The sequence below is a fragment of the Bos taurus genome, chromosome 11 (assembly GCF_002263795.3).
Source record: "Bos taurus isolate L1 Dominette 01449 registration number 42190680 breed Hereford chromosome 11, ARS-UCD2.0, whole genome shotgun sequence".
Lineage (NCBI taxonomy): Eukaryota > Metazoa > Chordata > Mammalia > Artiodactyla > Bovidae > Bos > Bos taurus.
In genome coordinates, this window is record NC_037338.1 from 105,897,521 (window position 1) to 105,908,774 (window position 11,254).

Below are 11,254 nucleotides of genomic sequence, written 5' to 3' on the forward strand. Positions count from 1 at the left end.
CCTAAGTTCTAAAGCAGTCAGGGAACATGTCGCAGCAGCAGGAAGATGAGAGAAACGTCTCCTTGGAACCACACCGCTGAGGGGAGGAGGCACCAGGGCAGTTCTGAATCTGAACCCCAGAATTAGACATCTGGCGGGCCCCACGTGCTCTCCACGTGGGCTGGGGGTCGGGGGAGGCACAGAGCAGATGTGTGCAGCCGAACAGCACCTGCTTTCAGGAGAGGAGGGCCGGAAGTGACCACTCCCACCCACCTACCATTCCAGCCCACCTATCAGATTAAGTCACTTCTCTCTGGGGGAGGAGGAAGTGAGGGGTGCAGGGGACCAGAGCCAGCTGACTGGAGCTCTGTCCACATGGAGGAAGGCTCCTGAGGGGGCAGGACTCTCCAGCTCAGCCACGGCCCACAGAGGGAGAGGGAGCGGAAGACATGACCCGAAACCTGGGCAGAGCCGTCGTCATTTCCATCAGGCTCCTCCAGAACACTGAAGGTGCACCTCCCAGGGCCTCGCTGCTCCAGGCCCAGCCCCGCCCTGCTGGCCTGGCCCTCACTCAAAAGAACATCTATTGCACACTTATGTGCACCAAGGAATCTGTGTGTAGGAAGGCAAGATGGTAACTGTGGCGTAAGTCAGCTAGAGTTTGCATTTTCTTTCATGTAGAAGTCCAAGTGGGTGGCCTGGGGCCAACAGGGAGTCAGGAACCCAGGCTCCTTTTACTGTGCTCTATGCTGTAAGGGCCCCCATTCCAAATCTTCCTCATGGTGCCAGGCAGCTGTACCAGCTCCAGCCATCATGTCTTCACCCCTGTGAAAAGAAAGGAGAAAGGGAGGGAGGAGAGTGATTCACTCACCACTCCTGCATTCACTCCATTGGCTAGAACTAAGTCAGGAGGGACGCCTGGTGCAAAGGCACCTAGGACGGTGGCCTTGCTCCAGGCAGCCACGTGTCCCCATGATCTCTGTCTGAAGAGAGGAGAGCCAGTATCAGGGGACAGGCTCTGCATCACACCTGGGAGAAGAGGGGCAGCAAAGGAGTAGACCGTGCCCACGGCAGGTCCTTCCTGAGGGTAAGACCTGGGCTCTGAGGGAGGGCAGAGGATGAACTTGGAGTTTCAGATGGGACTGAAAACCTAGAGTGAGCAGAAAGGAAAAGGGTCTGTGTGAGTGGTCGCAGAAAAAGATGCACACTGTAACAGCACATGGGTGAAGGCCATTGTCGTGGCTGAATTGTCTCCCCCAAGTTCACAGTGTGCGGCCCTGACCCCCAGGACCTCAGGATGTGACTGCATCTAGAGACAGGGCCTTTGGAGGGGTTGTTGTTGTTCAGTCGCTCAGTCATGTCCGACTCTGCGACACCATGGACTGTAGCACACCAAGCCTCCCTGTCCTTCACCGTCTCCCAGTTTGCTCAAACTCATGTTCAATGAGTTGGTGATGCCATCCACCCATCTCATCCTCTGTCACCCCCTTTTCCTCTTGCCCTCAACCTTTCCCAGCATCAGGGTCTTTTCTAATGAGTCAGCTCTTTGCATCAGGTTGCCCAGGTATTGGAGCTTCAGCTTCAGCATCGGTCCTTCCAGTGAATATTCAGGGTTGATTTCCTTTAGGCTTGACGGGTTTGATCTCCTTGCAGTCCAAGGGACTCTCAAGAGTTTTCTCCAGCACCACAGTTCGAAAGCTTTCTTTGGTGCTCAGCCTTCTTTAAAGGGGTAACTAAATTAATTAAATGGGGGTGGGCCCTCATCCCGTCAGACTGGTGTGCTTATCAGAGCAGATTAGGACCCAGAGAGTCCAGGGTAAGGACCCCATGAGGACACAGCAGGAATGCGGCATCTGCCAGCCTGGGGGAGAGGCCTCAGCAGAAGCCAGCCCTTGATCTCAGACCGCCAGCCTCCAGGTTGCACGACAGTAAATTCCTGTTTTAGCTGCCGGGTCTGTGGTGCTCTGTTTCCGCAGCCCTGGCAAACTCATGCAGGTTGGGAAAAGTACCCCAGCTGGTGCGCACCCCCTGGAACCCCAGGCTTGAGCCACGTGGCTGTCAGGCAGGCTTGGACTAGGGTGCAGAGGGAGGACACTGGCCCCTCCTGTAGTCAGTTGAGGTTGTTGAAACTCACTCAGTTGTGTCCAACTCTTTTCGACCCCATGGACTGTAGCCCACCAGGCTCCTCTGTCCATGGGGATTCTCCAGGCAAGAATACTGGAGTGGGTTGCCATGCCCTCCTCCAGGGGATCATCCCCACCCAGGGATCGAACCGAGGTCTCCCGCGTTGCAGGCGGATTCTTTACTGTCTGAGCCACCCGGGAGGCCAAATTTATTTCTGGAGTAAGTGAGAGCTAAAGCCAGATCCAGGACTTCGCCAGGGAAGTGGAGGTCGAGCAGGGAAGGTTACTGAGAGATATGGGGTAGTGAGGACTGAGGTTGGAGTCTCACAAGCCGGGTCCCCAGGGTGTGGTTTGAACTTGGGGTGGGGTGAGGGAATGGAGACCCTGTAGGCAGTGAGAAGTTGGCGGTTTTTCGAGGCTCCATGGAGGACCTTAGGGGTGTGGGGAGGACGGGGAGGGTGCAGTGTGAAGCCACCACAAGTCACCCTGCAGAAGACAGCGACACTGACCAGGGCAGCACTCCTGGGCAGAGAGCAGCAGGGAGACTCGTCTGGGGGAACAACTCAGGCTGGCTGGGGGCAGAGGGTGGGGTCACCAGGGAGGGCCGGGAATTCCTGGGTTCCCTGGGCATTGAGAACCTCGGTCCCTGTCACAATGGGCCAGGATTCCAGGGACAATCTAAACAGGTTCTGCGGAGCAGGCTCAGCACAGAGAGGGCGGGAGGTGCGGAGGGGTCCTGGAGGACCCCCAGGGCCGCCATGAAGATCCGCAATGAGGCAGAGATGGAGGAGCAGATCCAGGAGCTGAAGACCATCACTCGGCTCCAGGGTACGCCTGCCACCGGGTGACTCGGGGCTCCAGGTGCAGGACTGTTGGTCCTAACACAGAGACAGCCCAGGGCAAACTGGCTAGGGGCCAGGCCACTGCTCACCCACAAGCAGAGCTGGAAGGATGGATGGGAAGGGTCTGCCATGGGGAGGGGCTGGAGAAGCTGGGGGCTTCAAAGAGATTTGTGAGTATAGTGGGCCCAAAGCCAGAGGGGACAGGAGCGTCTGGGAGTGATGACAGGCCTGCCCATCCTGGCTTCCACCTGCCCCACCCACCCCACCACCCAGCAACACTGTCCCCTGAACGCTGAGCACCGCTGGACAGCGAAGTGGGCCCCCATGCAGGCTGGAAGGAAGCTGCATGGGCTTAGAGACAGCAAACTCATGACCCCACTCCGGGCCTCCCCGGCCCAGAGCCTCGGCCACCAGGAATCCAGGCCCAGCCCTTGGCCCACATCCCACTGCCCTGCCCCTCCCCCACCCACAGAGCAATGTCGGGCGCTGCAGATCCAGTCCGTGAAGGAGAAGACAGTCAAGAACAAGGCCACGCTGGCTCTCCTGCGCAGCAACATCCGCCGCAGGTCCCAGGAGTGGGCTTTGGCCAAGAAGGTGGACTCGGGGCCCTTCCTGCTGCCTGATGGCTGGGGACGGGGTGGGGGGGTGGGGGGGGTGCGCGCTGTAATAGCCTCTACCCCCAAACAAGTGGACAGCTGGCCCCTGCTTTCCCCACGCTGACCCCACCACCCACCTTAGGGGGTGGGGCTAGGACCCAACTCGGGGCCCTTTCTGGGGCTACCCCCTACGGCAGCCACTGAGGAAACACGGGAACCCCCCTCTCTGGACCCCATCACATCCGAGAGGGGATGACCTGATGGGGCCTGCAGCGCTCTGCCCCTTGCGGCCCCAGGAGCTGGGGTCTTGCTACTCAGAAGGGGCCTGGGGAGAGGGCCTGGAGGGGCCTGCGGCCGGGTGAACGCAGAGGGGATGGGCCCCCAGCTCACCGCCACCGCTCCGCAGTACGACCAGTGGGCCATCTCCAGGGCCTGTGGGAAGGACGTGCCCATGAGGCTGGCCAACAGCCGCTGCACCATGGAGGTAGGCAGCGGGACGGCCCCTCCGCCCCGCCCAGCCGGTGCCCCCCAACTACTCTAGGAGGTGGAGCCGGTGGGGAGCAGAGCGAGCGCCCAGCCCCAGGGTCCCTGCGGAGCTCCCACGTGCTCCGTGACCCCCCGCGCACCCACTCGCGGGCCGTGCCCTCCCCGGCGCAGGTGGCGCGGGAGAAGCTGCGCAAGTATGTTTTCGACCGCGTGAACGTGCACAACGTGCTGATCCACTTGGTGCGGCGGCGCGGGCGGAAGCTGGAGAGTATGCAGCTGGAGCTGGCCGGCCTGAAGAGCCAGCCGGACGCCACCAAGGAAGAACTGCGCCTGCAGCAGGTGCGGCCGAGGAGCGGGGCTGAGCAGGGGGCGGGCCCTGGGGAGGCGGGGCTCATGTGCCGGCCGGCGCGGGGCTGCGTGGGACGGGGCTAAGTGAGACCCCGCCCCTAGGAAGAGAGGCCAGCCCCGCCCCCGTGAATCTCTGGGCTCCCAGGTGGCCTGTCCCCAAGGCACTCTCAATGTGCCCTCCACCCCCCAACCCCAGGTCATCCGTCAGCTGGAGAACAACATAGAAAAGACGACGATCAAGATCACCACAAGCCAAAATATCCACTTCCTGTACATGGACCTGCTGGACCACCTGAAAAAGGTGAGCCCCCTCACCCCGCATCCCAACACCTGCCGCCGCATCTTGGTTCCAGGGAACCTAACCGCGCTTGAAGGGCGGGACTCTCAGGCCCCAGGCCGTGTGCAGGACTGGGATCTCCGTGGGGGCGGGGTCCTCTAGGGCAGGGCACCCTCACACACAGGGGCAAGAGACGAATCCAGCACCCTCAGGAAGTCCCCTCACATCATCCAGGGCTAGCTGCCTCTGCACAGGCCAGCAGCCTGGGCTTGCTGCCCACTTCTTCCAAGCCAGCCCCCAGGCTCCCTGCCGAGGAGACAGGGAAGCCCCAGGGGCCTTGAGCCCTCCTAAGAGGCAAGCCCCCTTCACTGGAGGCCCCCCCAGGCCCCCACAGAGCAGAGCCCAGGCACCTGCCACAGGCCAGACGGCCAGAAGATGGAAGGAGGATAGGGCCCCTCTCTCATCTGGATGCATTCTATCCTCACAGCGGTCCCTTCTTGCATTTTTAGAACATATGCATTAAAACAATACCTCCTGTGGCCACCTGAATTTTTTCTTGGTTGCATGGCACAGCATTTGCATTCTTAGTTCCTGGACTAGGGATCAAACTGGTGCCTCCTCCAGAGGAAGCCTGGAGTCTCAACCGCTGGACCGCCAGGGTAGTCCCCACGCCCATTAAAATAAAAGAACAACTTTCTGGGAGTCCAGAGGTTAAGACTCTGTGCTCCCAATGCAGGGGCACATGTTCGATTCCTGGCCAGGGAACTAACATCCCACATGCCACGTGGCACACCCCTTCCCCCCAAAAAAGTAGACATTAAAGATACTATATATTCTTTAAAAATAAATTTTTAAAAACAGTAGAGAGTCTACATAATAGTTATCAACAACAAAATACTAACAGCTAAGGTGTCTTGGACATTTGTGAACCTGACCCTGTGTTAAATAATACATCATTCTACCATCTCAATCCATCCTGAGAGCAACCCCTTGAAAGAGCCATTATTACCTGTTACACACGGGGACACTCAGGTTAAGTGGCTTTCCTACGGTCCCACGCTAGCTGGTCAGGTTAGCCTTGGCCCTGAGTCCCGCGTCTGACCCCACACCATCTACTTCACTTCAGAGAGCAGTCAGCCTCCCGGGGCTCCAGGGGCACCTCTCAGGTAGTCGGACTCCCCATCACAACTTCTTACGAAGTGTCTCTGGGTTCTAGCCCTGGGCAGGGAGAAGTCCCCCAGCAGGAGGCCGTTTTCCCTCTCAAAACTTTCCTTTAACCTGCTTTGGGCCTTGCTGGGGCCAAAGGCCAGGCTCTACTTGTCCTCTGGGCTCACACAGTCTGGGGTGAGGAGTGGAGAGCAGGCATGGTCCACTCTGGGGGACAGAGGAGAATCAGGAAGGGGCCAGGGGAGCCAACCTGGGACGGGCCCACAGCTCCTGGGCCATCAGGTGTTCTGCCCCCCTGCCCTTGCCCTTGTGCTGCAGAAGCTGGCAGGATACCCCACAGAGCTGGACAAGCTGCAGAATCTCGTGACCAACTACTGCTTGGAGCTGTCGGACATGACAGTCATGTCCCAGGATGCCATGATGATTACAGATGAGGTCAAGGTGAGCTCCCAGGCTGGGGCCCTGCAGGGCTGTCTTGCAAACCTGTCTGGCCCAGGGCCCACCTGGACACCCCTGCCCACACCTTGCCATCACTGGAGGAGTCCAGTGGCTGCCCTGCCAGCCAGCTCTCCTCATCCCCCATGAGTCTGGGCAGACAGGGTCCCACCAGACACAGAATCCAGGAAGTAGACGGAGGAGACAGAGATTTGGCCTGGCCAGGGCAGGTGGCACCCCTTCACCCCGTCTGTGCTGAGGCCCCTGAAAAGCCTGTGTACCCCTCTTCATGAAGCAGGGCCACCCTGGGGTGCGGACCTGATCAGGGGGGCAGTGCACAAGTGGGTTCTGGGGGTGGAGATTGGGCAACACAGTCTTGGGGTCTAACAGGGCCAAAAGGAGCCATGGGGGCTGGAGCCCCCATGTGGGGCAGCATGTGGCCCCCGGGGAACCTGGAGCCCTGAGAGGAGATGGAGGGGACAAAGGATCAGATTCATGTTCCCAAACGGGTACGCTCTGACTGCAGAGATCAGAGGACCAGGGTCGAGATGCTAGTCACATGGGCGAGGCTCCACATAGTGGAGATGAACTCGAGGCCTTTAAGAAGTCACCCTGATGAGGGGTAGGGTGTTAGATGTGCAGGTCAAGGGAGAACGCAGGGTCCGGGACGTGTGAGCAGGCGGGGACGGAAGGACAGTAGATTTAGCCACCAAAGCCGGATGTGCTGGGAGAGAGGTGGTTTGGGGAAAGATGATGAGCTTTTGTTTAGACACATGGAATCCACTTTAGTGAGTTCTAAGGGGAGCTGGCAAGGTCTACAAGATGGCAGAGCAGAAGGATGTGAGCCAAAGGTCCATCTGGTCAAAGCTATGGTTTTTCCAGTAGTCATGTATGGATGTGAGAGTTGGACTATAAAGAAAGCTGAGTGCCAAAGAATTGATGCTTATGAACTGTGGTGTTGGAGAAGACTCTTGAGAGTCCCCTGGACTGCGAGAAAATCACACCAATCAATCCTAAAGGAAATCAATCCTGAATATTCATTGGAAGGACTGATGCTGAGGCTGAAGCTCTGATACTTTGGCCACCTGATGCAAAGAACCGACTCACTGGAAAAGACCCTGATGCTAGGAAAGACTGAAGGCAGGAGAAGGGGCTGACAGATGAGATGGCTGGATGGCATCACCAACTCAGTGGACATGAGTTTGAGCAAGCTCTGGGAGTTGATGATGAACAGGAAGGCCTGGCGTGCTGCAGTCCATGGAGTCACAGAGAGTCAGACACGACTGAGGACTGAACTGACCTGAAGGGGAGCTGGCAGAGGTGGCAGAGAGAAGTGTAATACAAGGGAGGGCTCAGAGGCCAGGAGAGGGGACACAGGTGCAGCATCCCAGATCAGGAAGACACTGGCTTAGCACCCCACATGGCCTTAGTGGGACAGACCCCCGCCCCTTCCCCGTGTCCCCAGATGAACATGAGGCAAGGGGAGGCCACCTTCATCGAGGAGCGCCGGGCACGAGAGAACCGGCTGAACCAGCAGAAGAAGCTGATCGACAAGATCCACACCAAGGAGACGAGCGAGAAGTACCGCCGGGTGAGCTGGCTCGTCTGGGCACTGCCCTTTGGGATGCCCAGCGCTCCTCAGCCCCGCAGAGGATGCCCCTCACCACACCTCCTCCTCCCTCTCTCCAGGGCCGGCGGGACTTGGACTTCCCCTCCAACCTGATGGGTCCAGAAACTCTGAAAGGTAAGCGCTCAGCTCCCACTGCCCCAGCCAAGGTCCAGAGAGGTTGGTCACCATGAGGCTGGGTGTCACCTGCAGTGGCCAGGGTGAGGGAGACCGATGAACCCCGAGCCCTCCCTGGCGGGCCCTGCACAGGCACACACCAATTGCCACAGCACTGGCTTCAGGGTGCTGCTACTGGCTCTGGGCTCTCGGCCAGGTGTGGCTAACCCCACCCCCGCACCCCGCCTCTCAGCTGTAAAATGCACTCAGCAATGCCCCCCTGGAACCCAAGCCCCTCTGAGAAGCTCCACTAAGCCCCGCTACGCCAGCCGCTTCTGGTCCTGCTCTGGATGGAGCCGCTCGAGGGCTGGCTGAGGAGGGAGCCAGTTAAGATACAGGCAACTCTGAAGGCTACCCAGCTCTTGGGTGGCCTCCCCTGAGGACATGGGGGGCATCTGATGGCCCGCACAGAGCTCCCACGCCCTCCCTGCATGCTGGCCGTCCTTCCCCTCTGCTGCGCCCAGTGAGGAAGAGAGAGGCCTCCAAGGCTGACGTTGAATACCAAACGAATGTGACTGCTCTGGTGGAGAAGGTCAAGACTGCCGTGCAGTGCTCCCACCTCTGGGTACTACTCACTGACTCCTGGATGTGGGCAGAGGGGCAGGGGGAAGGGCCCATCCCCAGCCCAAGGCCCAGCTGAGCCCGGCCAGGCTCTGCAGACATCTTCACGTGAATGGAGACACAGGGCAGCAGCCCGCAGATCAAAGTGGACGGCCCCTGGGCCACAGCCAGCAAGCCTGAGCTGTGGTCCAGGATCGCACAGAGCCCACGGGAACTTGAGGATTAGACCCTGAGGGGGTGGCCTCCACCTCCGACTCCTTCCCCTTCCCAAACCAACAGCAGCTGCCTCTCCACCTAACCCCCCTTTTACTTTAATCCGCTCTGGGATTATTATTAGTAAACCTTGAGCTCCTGTCCATGGTCCTGACATAAGCTTGTCCACCCTTGGACAAGCGACTCAGAGCCACTCGGTCTTGGCGGTGGTCTCTCCAGCTCTTCATTGGGGTCGTCTGCCCGCTCTGCCTGTCGTGAGGGGTGGCATGCAAGAACACACACCGAGGGCCTCACAGGCCTTCAACACATCACGTGGTTGACATTACTGACCACCGGGAGCCAGAAGAACCAGCTGCCCCCTGGCTCACAGCTGCTGCTTGCCCCACTGGCCCTGCCAGGACATTGCTGGACGGTTCCTGGCTCAGAAGGGCACGGAGGAGGACCTGGAGCTGCAGATGGAGGACTGTGAGGAGAGGCGGGCGCAGCTGGAAGCCTTGATGAAGAAGCTGGAGATAGAGGAGGCCACGCTCAAGTTCCGCCAGACGCCCAGCTCCGTCAGGTACGTGGGGGGTCCCGCCTCTCTCTGCACTGACGCCCAGCTCCGTCAGGTACATGGGGGGTCCCGCCTCTCTCTGCACTGACTGCCAGGCTTGGAGCTGAGCAGACCCGCTGCCTCAGGGCCTGGCAAGGGCACTCCCCGCGCCCATGTCTTAGTTCTTGAGCCGGAATTAGCACAACACTCGCTCAGGACCCCGCTGCCATGCCCTCGGTCCGCCACCTCCCACCCTCATCCTCAACAGCTTTAAGTCTGTTGAGAAGAAAATGAACGATATGCTGAAGGAGGAGGAAGAGCGGCTGCAGCTGGCTCACAGCAAGATGACCAAGAGTCAGAAGCTGCTGCTGACCATCCAGACCGGCATCGACAACCTCTACATCCGCCTGATTGGCATTCCCCTACCCACAGGCCAGGTACCAGCGGAGCCGGGAGGAGCCCCCAGCACAGAGGGTCCCTGGGAGGGGCCAGGGCGAGACAACTGGTTCCTCCCCGCTACAGAAGGAAGCAGTGCCCTCGACCACCCTGGACATGTACAGCAAGCTGGCGTACTGCGAGGGCAGGCTGCTGTACCTGGCCGACCGAGTGCAGATGCTGGCCGAAACGGAGGAGGTAGCCCTGGGCCAGGGGTGCCTGCACGCCCCACCTGCCCCAAGGCTCACCGGCCCCGTGCCCTGCAGGTCAGCACCAAGGTGAGGGATGTGTTGGAGTCCTCCACCCTGAGGGAGAAGCAGAACACCAGGATCAGCTTTGAGGAGACGGAGGAGGATGTCATAGGTACAGGAGGCCCAGCAGCTGGAGGGGAGGCGGGGGCAGGCGGCCGGCCTGAGCTGTGCAGAGGCAGGGGCTAGGGGTGGCGCTTGCTGCATCTGACCAGGGTGGCCTGGAGGGACAGTGGGGGCTAAAGCAATGGGAGGCCGCGTCAGCTGTACCCACGGGACTTTAACTGATGGAGGCGATGGGAAGGCACCAGCGCCAGTAGGCAGGCAGGGGGTGCCTAGGCCAGGGCCCCTATGGGGGTCTGTGTGGGAAGTGCAGGGCGCACAGCTTAAGACCCTCCCATTCTAATAATTCTGGCGCGTGTGGGGCCTCGGGGCTGTCCCCCTCTTGTCTGGCACCTGTCCCTGAGGGATTCAGGCTTGGCGTATAGGGTAGATATTAGCGGTCGAGCGTGGGCTCTGGAAGGACTGGGTGAACTCTCGGCTGTCTCTCTCCCCGGGTGTGCGAGACCCCAGACGCCAGACAGTAAGAAATACACGTCGTTGGTACAACGGGCCCTGCCGTGAAAGGGCGCCAGAGGACAGCCCAGGATCTGGGGACGCAGGTGGGGCAGAGGGGCTGCGGGCGCAGCTGCCCTCCCCCTCCTTCCTTGCAGAGACCTTCCAGTTCGCCGACGTGGACCACAGTTACGTGCCCTCGCGGGCCGAGATCAAGAGGCAAGGTCAGCGGCTGATCGAGGAGAAACTCAAAGTGGCCAAGAAGAAGAAGAAGTGACCGGAGGAGGAGGAGGAGGCCGCCCTGCCCCCCACCCCGCCCCCACGCTTGCATTGCTTACACAAATAAACATTTTTCCAGGACTTCGGGGCGCCGAGGGGACGCGGATGCGAGGCATCACGTGGGGAAGTCTGCAGGGAAGTGGGGTGCTCGGTGTGGATCTGGGTCCTGGGGTTCAGGGGCGAGGGTGAGCAGGAGGGTCCAGGCGGGGGCGCGGACGGGGATCCGGACTGAGCTGAAATCCGGGGGACAAACTCGTAAGGCGGGACTGCTGAGTCCGAGGCCCTTTGCCTGCACCGCGCCGCTCTCCCGTGACCCTCGCGGTGCTCGGTACCCTTGCGCCTCGCGCCCTGCGCCCCGCGCCTGCGGCATTCTGCGCATCCGCACCTCGCGAGCC

General features: G+C 60.2%; 1 protein-coding gene across 3 annotated transcripts; it reads left to right on the plus strand.

Moving 5' to 3' along the window:
* Nucleotides 1-305: 305 nt before the first annotated feature.
* Nucleotides 306-10,940, plus strand: CCDC183 (coiled-coil domain containing 183). 3 transcript variants are annotated; one of them, NM_001035502.3, is given in 14 exon segments: nt 2,812-2,930; nt 3,417-3,538; nt 3,947-4,024; nt 4,198-4,365; nt 4,571-4,675; nt 6,137-6,259; nt 7,719-7,844; nt 7,943-7,997; nt 8,501-8,601; nt 9,209-9,369; nt 9,611-9,779; nt 9,865-9,975; nt 10,044-10,140; nt 10,739-10,940. In NM_001035502.3, coding segments are annotated over 14 exon segments (1,605 nt in total). In that variant the 5' UTR covers nt 2,812-2,860; the 3' UTR covers nt 10,858-10,940.
* The last annotated feature ends 314 nt before the right edge of the window (nt 10,941-11,254 follow it).

Bases quoted from the DNA above. Each gene is read 5' to 3' on its own strand.
- CCDC183 (XM_024999219.2), top strand. From the start codon at position 2,525: ATGGAGGACCTTAGGGGTGTGGGGAGGACGGGGAGGGTGCAGTGTGAA. The intron at 2,931-3,416 runs GTACGCCTGCCA...CCCCACCCACAG, and splicing joins GACCATCACTCGGCTCCAGG to AGCAATGTCGGGCGCTGCAG. The intron at 4,676-6,136 runs GTGAGCCCCCTC...CTTGTGCTGCAG, and splicing joins TGCTGGACCACCTGAAAAAG to AAGCTGGCAGGATACCCCAC.